This window comes from Bos indicus, chromosome 13 (assembly GCF_029378745.1).
Source record: "Bos indicus isolate NIAB-ARS_2022 breed Sahiwal x Tharparkar chromosome 13, NIAB-ARS_B.indTharparkar_mat_pri_1.0, whole genome shotgun sequence".
Classification (NCBI taxonomy): Eukaryota; Metazoa; Chordata; class Mammalia; order Artiodactyla; family Bovidae; genus Bos; species Bos indicus.
This window is the reverse complement of record NC_091772.1, coordinates 29,774,825-29,785,866: the sequence shown is the minus strand read 5'-3', so window position 1 is coordinate 29,785,866 and position 11,042 is coordinate 29,774,825. Positions and strand designations below refer to the sequence as shown.

The following is an 11,042-nucleotide window of genomic DNA, read 5'->3' as shown; positions in this document are numbered from 1 at the left end:
CACGGAACCATTTCAGCCTAGAAGGCCACCCACTTCTGCTTGGAGGTTTAGGTCATAACCTTCACTTGAGGACGCCAGAATGACGCCCCTGACACTCTTCAAGCCCCATTTCCCCCAAGATGGCTGTTGTGGGCTAAGCGGTCCAGCAAAAAAAGGGGCAGCTCTACACTGTCCTCTGTCAAGAGTTTTAGGGCCACGAGTCCGGTTGGAATGGACAGGTGGGAAGGCTGGAAGCACTGTTTAGACTTTGACTTTATAGTACACTGGACAGAGACGTATGAAATGAAATCTTTACAAAGATTCCAAAGACTTCTTTACCAATCTTTACAAAGACGTATGAAATGAAATCCCTTCACAAGGGATGGGGTTTGGGTTCTGGAAATCAGTGGTCTGAGCACGGCCTACCCCTGAGTATGAATTTCCTGCAGAGTTGAAAGCTCTTCTTAATATGAACAGATGTAAAATCGCGTTGTCTATTTTCCAAAAACGAAGACTCAGGATTTGCGGTCAGCGGGTTGCGGCGTTCAGAAGACTGAGGCGAGTTCCAGGGCTACGCCCCTGCGCACAGTGCGTGCCGCTGTCCCGCGCGCCCCCAACCCCGGACGGCCGGGGCGCGCGCACCGCCCCCAAACCCGGCACAGAGGGGCTGGGCGGAGCGAGGCTGGGCGGGGCGGAGCGAGGCTGGGTGGGGCGGGGCGAGGCTGGACTGGGCGGGGCTGGGCGCGGCGCGGCGCGGCGGGGCGGGGCGAGGCGGGACGGAACGAGGTGAGGCGGGGCGGAACGAAGGTGAGGCGGGGCAGAGTGGGCGGGCGCGCCCGGAGGAGACGGCGAGCTGCGCTAGAGGGAGCTTCTCCCGCTGCCGCCTTCGCCGCGCCCGCCCCCCGCGCTCGCGCCCTCCAGCGCCGCCTCCCAGCCCGCGCCGCCGAGATGGCGGAGGACAGCGAGTCAGCGGCCAGCCAACAGAGCTTGGAGCTGGACGACCAGGACACGTGCGGGATCGACGGGGACAATGAGGAAGAGACGGAGCACGCCAAAGGGTAGGCGCGCCCGGGCTCCGCGCGGACGCCGGCTCCGGGGCGGGCGGGCCCCCGCGTGGCTTTCGCGCGGCTCCGGGGCTGCTGGAGGTCCGGGGGTGCGGCTCGCGAGGGGAGCTGGGCGGCGGGGGCGAGGCCGCGGGTAGGCGAAGGGGCGCCGGGACCAGCCACGCCGCTGTCACCCGCCGGCCTCGCGCGTCCGCATCCCAGCCGGCGTGTGACTTGGTGGCACCGAGGGGAACGCAACGCCCTTCCCTTTGTGGCGGCCCGGCCGGTGGGAAGTGGTTCTCCTCTCTCCTCTTCTTGTCATCCTCCTCCGAAGTCCTCCCAGACCCTCCCACCCCTCCCCCAGCCGCCACCACCCCCGGGATAACGAGCCTCCGATGGCGGGGAGCAGTTTGAGATTTGCCCTTACTGGTTTCCGCGGCGCTGGCCGGGGAGCTGCGGAAAGTTGTGCTGCCCTGGCTGCCTTGCCCCGCGCGGACCCGGGCAGGGGGCGCCGGGGGTCCCGGCTGGGTTTCTGGGGTCGCACAGATCCGCCCCCGCCGAGCGAGTCCGCATCTCTGGAGCGGTCCCGACCCAAATTTCAACTCAGTCTTGGGGGGTCGCTCCCGCCGACCCGACCAGATCCTGTTTGCTGCTTGATGTCCAAGGACACCCGTTTTAACACCTGATTAGGTTTCTTCTTCCTTTCACTGGCTCCCATTCTCCCCCGCTGCAGACTTAATTCACTCTCCTTTGGGGGGAAAAGATTGCTTCGGTGAAGGGGGGTATTGAAGTTCTGTTTTTATAGATAGGGGGGTCATTTTAAATCCCAACTTGTGTTTACATTAATTAGCCTTTTACCCAGTTGGATTCGAACTATGCTCTGGCGCCCAGCACTTATCCCTTTAGAAGTGAGATTTTGCAAACCATGGTGACTGGCGAAGAAGTGGGTCAGCTTAAAAACATGATAGGGAGGCCTTAGTCACAGATGGCTTATTTATTCAGTTCATGGAGAGGATTCTTTAAATGATTGATGATTTAAAGTGTGGAGTATTTACATTCTATTTAACGTCTGCTTGGAGATTTATTTAAGACAGGAACTTTGAGTTTTAAAGTGTTATAAAATATTAAAAGAGATCAAGAAAGAGAAAAGCTGACTAAATATCTTTCATTGGCATGAATATTTTTCAGTGGCAGCTGCAAGTACAGAATGTTAGAATTCTAGTCTGAATATTTTTTTAAAAAGAGAGGAAAGGAAATTCTGCAGACATCTGAGCTCCAGTTCTGTTTATGCAGTGATAGAAATTCGTCTATGATAGATAGCTAAATATAGATATGTTATTGAAACAATGGCACTAGTGCCAGAAATGGGCACAGATGCAAATGTGCCGAGTTACCCCCCAAACTTTAGCACCTGTCTTTCTAGCAAGATCCTTGACAGTCTGTCTTCTCCCCTATTATGTCTCTTTGTTGTTCTTCATCCTTTTGAAGGTTTGATTATGTACTTCTTTGCTTATATAGTCAAGAATGTCCCATGGTACAGAAAATTACTCACCTGTGTAGCAGGTGATGGGGAAGCTGCCGCCAGGAACCTTGCAGTTCCCACATTCACACCCGAAAGCATATCCATGCCTTCTTCCAAGGTTTTCAGTTTAGTGCATCGGCACATTAATTATACGTTAGCACAGTTACTCAAAATTAGAGCTGCTCAATGGACTGAAATATTTTCCCCAAGAACAGATAACATGATTTAAGCTTCTAGAAGGAAGAAATTGTTGTAATGGGTTTATTGTAGTCTATTAAAATGTAAGGAGATTAGTAAAAATCCAAGTGGCTGTGCTAGTTGGACCACTTTTTTGGATTTTAATTCAGATGGCATGTGCCAAATATGGGGGAGTAATTGTGTTTTATTTGGCTTGGATACTGATGATATGGCTCAGTGGAAACCTAGATTTTTTTTTCTTCTTAAGTAGCTCAAGTTTATAAATGTTAAAATTTGAAAGACACCTCTTTTCTACACCTGGCCTCTTCATGCTCCACCAATTGAAATCAGGTGACAGATAATGAGGCTTTGAAGGAATGGATATTTTAAAGGTGAATGATCACTTGGAGGCTACCAGGTGTGGGTCAGTACACAGAGCAGTCATTCACTAAATAGTACACTTGTGGCCTGAAAGAATTAATTTACATCCACTGTTGAGTATAATGTATTTACTTATTGTCTTACACATACTAAAACTAGAGCCTCAGGAGAAAAGTGTGCACGTGTGCTCAGTCTTGTCCAGCTCTGTGCAACTTAATGGACTGTAGCCCACCAGGCTCCTCTGTGCATGGGATTTTCCAGACAAGAATACTGGAGTGGGTTGCCATTTTTTCCTTCAGGGGATGTCCCCAAACCAGGGATCGAACCCGTGACTCCTGCATCGCAGGTGGATTCTTTTAAATTAGCATTTAAGTTAGCAGCAGAACCAAATCTCTCTCCTTGCTTTACAAACACTGACTTTCAAAGTGCGTATTTCCTGGACAAATTGATGTGTCTCATCCCCTTTTCACTCAGAGAACTTTCCCCTCATTATTCACTGTGGTGAATAGTTACCAAGAATATTTACATAGGGAATAAAATAAGCATATATGACGATGTCTTTGTTGGCAGATAAGTGACTGAACTATCCCCTAGGGTAGATCTGAAATAGTTTTGGTATTTGAGGGTTATTCCCAGACATTTTAAATATATTATTTTTCTTAACAAAAATTAAAGATCTGGCATTTGGGAAAGTTTAAAACTTTGAAATTCTTTTATCAGAGACCCTGCAATGGCACCCCACTCCAGTACTTTTGCCTAGAAAATCCCATGGATGGAGGAGCCTGGTAGGCTGCAGTCCATGGGGTCGCTAGAGTCGGACACGACTGAGCGACTTCACTTTCACTTTTCACTTCCATGCATTGGAGGAGGAAATGGCGACCCACTCCAGTGTTCTTGCCTGGAGAATCCCAGGGACAGGGAAGCCTGGTGGGCTGCCGTCTATGGGGTCGCACAGAGTCGCACACGACTGAAGTGACTTAGCAGTAACCTCTCTTTTCTTACCTCCAATTTAAGGGGAGAATATTGGAAGCTACTCTGTGTACCATGTCATTAGTTCTGACTTTGTTGTTGATCTTTTCTTCAGTAAACTGTAGGGTCTGTGGGAAGATGCAGAAAATTACTAGAATTCTCAATATATATTTTTTATCATGGAAAACTTAAGGGATAATTCAAAACTGCTATTTCTGAAATGTGATCTGTTATCTATGACGCTAGTGGTAAAGAACCCACCTGCCAATGCAGGAGACACGAGAGACGAAGGTTTGATCCAGGGTCGGGAAGATCCCCTGGAAGAGGGCATGGCAAGCCACTCTAGTATTCTTGCCTGGAAAATCCCATGTACAGAGGAACCTGGTGGGCTGCAGTCTGTGGAGTAGCAAAGAGTTGGACACAATCAAAGAGACTCAACACACATATACATTAATACAGTAAATCTAAATGGAAAGGTGAGCTAACAACTTTTGCTCAAGCAACCTCCTGATTTGGGAAATAACATTTAAAATGATCAAAGGTTTCCATCTGAAAGGATGCTATCACTCTGGGGCTCAGAACAAACTTCTTGCAGGGCTTGGCCAAACTCTTAAGAAAGTCTCTAAGTATATTAGACACATGCTGTGCTATCTTCAAATTATTTATTAACCCAAGTGTACATGGTAGATATATAAAAGTTAAAGTCAGTTACTGGGTTAACCCAGGGTTTGGAACCAAGTTCAAGAAAGAGATTGGTTGGTTGGTCTACGGTTATTCCTGTTGAAAATATATTAATGACTTTTACTTTTTGGAAGAGTAATATGCTTAATGAAAATACAAACAGTAAGATATATGGAGAAAGCAAGTCCCTTAGTCATCTTACTTCTTAGAGATACCACTATTAACCGTGTAATTTATTGTTATTTATATTTATATACATATATACACACACATATATTTACCTAAGTAAGATCATACATTATATAGATGCTTTTGTTATTTTTTATTTTTCACTGACTCAATCATATAGAAACTCAATTATATATAATCATATATAAACTCAATCATATATAAACTGACGCAACCATATATAAACATAAATGTTTATATATTTATGTGCATGTGTGCTCAGTCATGTCTGACTCTTTGTGACCCTGTGTACTGTAACCCAGCAGGCTCCTCTGTCTATGGGATTCTCTCCAAGCAAGAATACTGAAGTGGGTTGCCATGCCCTCCTCCAGGGGATCTTCGTGACCCAGGGATCGAATCCGAGTACCCTGTGTCTCCTGCATTGGCAGGTGGATTCTTTACCACTGAGCCACCTGGGTACCCCTTTATATATTTATATGTGTATGTAAATGTATATTTAACATAAATAAGATCATACTTTATATAGACTCATATTACCTTGTATTTTGCACTGGCTGTGAGTGTTGTCTGCTAGACTGTTCTGCTATTATGAAAATGTGTGATACATAGATCACTGGTCGCTTGAAATGTGACTAGTGTGACTGAGGCACTGAATTTTAAATTTTATTCCATTCTAATTTGAAACTAATAGAATTTAATAGCCACATGTGGGTCGTTGCCAATGTGTTAAACAGCTCAGATCATATCCTGCCTTTGAATTTTGTAAGGCTTCTTGGTATTCAGAATACTTCCTCATTCTTTTCTTGTGTTTTACAGAATATGTCAAGTTTCCATACATCCTTTATTTTTTTCTCCTCTAATGGTTGAGGAGCTTTATATCCTATTTTTCTTCTTCTGGGAATTACTATTAAGTTTCTAACAAGGATGCTTTTTTCCTGTATTTCTCTGTCAATGTAAAAACTTAACCAATGTCTAAAATATTCTACTACCAAACAAGACAAATGGTATAGGATATTTGGATTTCTCCTTCCTTTACATATCCTAGGTTTTGTTGAAATAATCTGGGATTTTAATTCCATCTGGCTTTTCTTTTTGCCCTTGTATTATATTAAAGCTTTTTTCTTAACTGTTGTGTTATATTCACATCCATAGTTTAAAAAATGTCTTAAACCGTCTTGACAGCTTTACTGTTTTCATTGCTAACCACTATTTCTTATAAACTGCACCTTCTCCTTTCTTCTTTGAGTATTTTCTCATTTAATTTTTTTATTAGAGTGTGTAGATGATATATTTTCTAACCTCCTATATGTCTGAAGATGCTTTTTTTTGCATGAGCCAGAGTCTGGATGCAAACATAATTCTGTGATAATCGTTTTCCTTCAAGCTCCGTAAATATTATTTTATTATCTTTTTATTATCTTTAGCATTTAGTGGAACAGATGTTTCTCTGCCTGTCTGCTTCTCTTTCTTTTATAGGCAACCATATTCATTTTCTTTGTTTTGCCTTGTTTTCAGTCTAGAAGCTGCTGGGATTTTTCTCCTCATTTTTCTAAAAACCAAGGGTTTTTGTATCATTTTATCTTCCAGGATCACCCTTTTCTTTAACATCTAACAAAATGGCTCAACCTCATACATATTCCTGGGGGTCTTATGGCTACTGAGGTTTTTATGGTCCTCCAGCACGTCCTTATTGCCCCTGTCTCCCTCATCACCAGCTCTGAATGCTTTGGGTCCTGTAGCATTTCTCCCTAGACTTTTTTTTTTTTCTCACATAATGAAAACCAAAGATGGTATTTAATTGGAATGAGAAGAGAAAACAGATTATAAATTAAAAAATCTTAGAAATACTACAAGTATAATTATATCCAGAAAAACATCATATTTTAAATTATAACTGTCTGACACATCTTTATAATACAATTTTATTTACATTTTGGCTGATTAGTTTCTGATTGCTTTTTTGTGTGAGATGATTTTGTAATATTTCCTTTGGAGGGGTTATGCAGATAATCCAATGTTTCTTTTAACATGGTTGATTAAAATTTGTTTGACAGTTGGATAGTTGAAATTCTTAAGTACTATTGTTGTTCAGCTGCTTAGTCATGTCAGACTCTTTGCGACCCCATGGACTGCATCACCCCAGGTTTCCCTGTCCTTCACCATCTCCTGGAGCTTGCTCAAACTCACGTCCATTGAATCGGTGATGCCATCCAACCATCTCGTCTTCTGTTGTCCCCTTCTTCTGCCTTCAATCTTTCCCAGCATCAGGGTCTTTCCAATGAATCAGGTTTGACTGTAGCCTAAGGCAGAAAACAAGTTCAAATTCAATGTCAGACATCGTTGTTCACCTGAGGGATTCAGTGGCATCCATTCCACTCCACCTGCAATAGGTCGCAGCCTCCTGCAGTGCCCCTCTGAGAGTGGTCTCTTAGTTCTCCCACTTCCGCCTCTTCTCCAGGTTCAGAGTCCAGCTCCATCACCCTTTCTTTCATGGCACTTTCCCCAGTCATTGTAACTGAGGGTGACAGCCCCTGGCAAAGGCCCTGTGGCCCTTACCCAGTGCATCTTCACCCGGTGCCTCTGCCCCCATCACACCCCCACCCGTCTTCTCAGCCATCTTCTCAGGCAGACCCTTGTTTTACCGGAAGGAAGCTCTGGCTCACAGGTAGGTGACTTGTCGCAGGGCCACATGGTACACCGTAGGCAGGAGCGCGGAACTTCCCCATTGAGGGAAGCTACAACTTTCCCTGGAGAGAGACGTGAGCGTCTGTGTCCTGTGCTGCTGTTATTTCCGCTTGACCCACACAGCTCGACCTGTACTGTAACGAATAGGACTTCTGTATGTCACCCTTGACTTTGCAGGGACCTTCGTCTTTTATAATTAGTAGTATGAGCATATGGTACAAACTTCAAGAAGCACAAGAAGGGTATCCTGTGAAGAGGACTTCTCATTCTGCCAGCCTTGAGTTTCCCTCCCCGTGAGCATCTCCTGATGCCAGTTTTGACGTGTCCTTTTGGTGGCATCCTACACACGTACAAGGCTGCGGGGTGTGTGCATGTGTGCACGAGCGTGCTTACGTGGAACAGGCATTCACCACCAATGGCAGCATGCCCCTTCATTCCTGCACCTTGAATTGTCACTTAACAGTGTATCCTGGAAATCCATATACATATTTTTGTGAAAGTGAAAGCTGCTCAGTTGTGTCCAACTCTTTGCGACCTCATGGACTATACAGTCCCTGGAATTCTGCAGGTCAGAATACTGGAGTGGGTAGCTTTTCCCTTCTCCAGGGGATCTTTCTGATCCAGGAATCAAGCCGGGTTCTCCTGCGTTGCAGGCAGATGGATTCTTTACCAACTATCAGGGAAGGCTATTATATATCAAAACCCATAGACCAATCTCATTTTTTGTTTATTTGGCTGCACTGATCTTAGCTCCCCAACAGAGGATTAAACCTGGGCCTTTGAGAGTGAAATCGTCGAATCCTAACCAACCACTGAACTGCGAGGGAATTCCCTCAACCTCATTTTTCCAAAAAATTTTTATTTTTTTATTTAGTTATTTTTATTTTTGGCTGTGCTAGATCTTTGTTGCTGCACTGGCTTTTCTCTAGTTGTGGGCGAGCGGGGGCGACTCTCTAGTTGCAGTGCATTGGCTTCTCATTGCAGTGGCTTGCTTCTCTTTCTGTGGGGCACAGGCTCTAGGGCGAATGGGCTCAGTAGCTGCAGCTTTTGGGCTCTAGAGCACAGGCTCAATAGTTGTGGTACACGGGCTTAACTGCTTCAAGGCATGTGGGATCTTCCAGGATCAGGGATCGAACCTGTGTCTCCTACTTTGGCAGGTGGTTTCTTCATCACTGAGCCCACCAGAGAAACCCTGAACCTAATTTTTTGAAAGACTGTGTACCATCATTGCATGGATGTCCCATTACTCATTTAATCTGTCCCCTGTTCTTAGATCATGAGGCTGTTTTCAATCATTTGTGCTAATGAAACAACGCTGAAACAAGTATACTTGGATGTATAGCACTTCTTCAAAATATTTCTTCATGAATAATTTAAAAGCTGTTCCCAATAACAAGTTTTAGGCAGGCGGTGTGGTGTGTGGAAATGAGTATTAAACCAGGAATTGAAAAACTTCCCTTCAGTCAGATGTCGAAATAGAGGTCAATAAATCTCTCTGGGTATGAGTGTCTTGATTGGGAAATTGAAGAATTTGACTCTCAAATTCGTAGGATTTAGCAAGTATGCACTTTGTCCTGAGCCCTGTCCCATCCCTCAGGTTTAAGAACCAGAGACCTTTTGCCTCAGGTACTGTGAGGCCCCCAGAGCTCCTTGGATTAACCTGTTTTTCACAGCCCGGAGGTCGGGGGCAGTATAAACAATGGCAAAAGACCGACACCTGTCCTGACTGACTCCTGACTTGTCCCCACCTTTAAGCTGTCATCCTAGGCATTGCCAGCTGTTCCTTCTCTTTCAGACATGTTTTCTGAGCTCTGGGGTGTTTCTGTGTTTTTTTACATTTTTATTTTTTAATTTTGTTTTTAAAACATTTATTGAAGTATAGTTGGTTTACAGTGTTGTGTTCATTCCTGCTCTATGACAAAGTTATACATGTGTATATTTTTCTTATTCTTTTCCATTCTGGTTTGTCATAAGGCATTGAATATAGTTCCCTGTGCTGTGTGGTAGGATGTTGTTTTTTTATCCATCCTCTGTGTACTAGTCTGCATCTGCTTTTGCTTTTTAAAAAAAAATGTCATTGTCTCTTTCTTCTACCATCCCAAAGTGGACCATGACCTCTGGCTCCCTTTTGGATCTGGGAGGTCCTGTCCTTTATGTTTGAGAACTCAAAGTTCACTTTTGTGATTCCTGGGGAAGAAGGCCACCTGCACAGCCTCCACTCAGCCTCTGAACCTTGACTGCCCCCTGAAATCATGTTTTCTCTGCATCTCGTTTCTGGCCTTTGCACTTGGTCTCATATCACAGACTCATCACTCAGCTCTTCTACTCGAGGTCAAGCAAGAACAGAAACTCTGTTCCAGTGTTTCTACCTAGCCTTTCAGAGGCATCGGTCCCTGGAATCCCTGCAACCTAGATGAGATCTGGCTATTACCTTCCTTCTGTTGGAGCCTCTTGCCCCTCCTCACATATTTAACTGCCTGAGATGATGATTTTCCTTCCCTGCCAGGTACATCTTGTCCCTTGCTTCTGCATCAGATTTTTCTGGGAGTGTGGCGGGGCAGGGGGAGCCTAATGTTTTGTTATACGCTGTAACCATAAGGATTTCATCAATACGTAGAACATTCCTTTAATGAGAGAATTGGTTAGGTCCATGAGCATCATTGGAATTATTCAAAAGAGGAAGTATTATTAAAAATGAAAATTGGATCTAGCAAGAGAATTCAGAAATAGGGATATCATTTGAAAAGCACATCAAATTGTGAACTTTGCTGGCACATTAATCTTATTAAATTTAACAGTGGTAATGAAATATTGAAATGAATCACAGCCAGAAAAAAAATTTTTTTTGACTTGTTAATCATCTTCCTTCACTCTGAAAGATCTGGAAATGAGAAAAGTCATAGAATTGGGAGCTACTGTGTAACTGTGTATGGGCTGATCTTCTATCATAAAAACATTTGTGGGAGAAGGAAACGGCAACCCACTCCAGTATTCATGCCTGGAAAATCCCATGGACCGAGGAGCCTGGTGGGCTACCATCCATGGGGTCGCAAAGAGTCAGACACGACTGAGCGACTTCTGTGTTTTTGAAGCTCAAAGGGATATGGGTCACTGAAAAGGATATAAACCAGGGCAGAATTTCTTAAAGAAGTAACAGATTAGTTAGTTACAACATCAAGATAAATGGAATTGAAACAGAGATGCTACCAAGAGAGTTGGGCAGTACTGCTTAAATAATGCTCAAGAGTTTCTATTCTTAAATTGTTTCCTCCTGAGAGAAGAGGAGCAGCCCTGGGCCCACTCCGCTCTGCCTTTTCTGTTCCCCACTTTGGTTGTGTGTTGTCACTTTCAGAATTGCACTTTTTTCACCTTGTCATAGTAGCTGCCAAAGTGTGTTTTTATAAACATGGGGTTCT

The 11,042-nt window shown here is 44.3% G+C and overlaps 1 protein-coding gene across 3 annotated transcripts in view; it reads left to right on the top strand.

Annotated features, from left to right (window-relative positions):
* Window positions 1-811: 811 nt before the first annotated feature.
* The window catches only part of NMT2 (N-myristoyltransferase 2), a 60,488-nt gene continuing 50,257 nt past the window's right edge, over window positions 812-11,042 (top strand). For 2 of the 3 annotated variants that reach the window (XM_070800861.1, XM_070800860.1), the window contains exon 1: window positions 813-1,037. In XM_070800861.1, the coding sequence (XP_070656962.1) occupies window positions 928-1,037 (110 nt within the window). In that variant the 5' untranslated portion in view covers window positions 813-927. Of the gene's footprint in view, window positions 1,038-11,042 lie in introns of all 3 variants that reach the window. The other variant, XM_070800859.1, reaches the window with a different exon arrangement.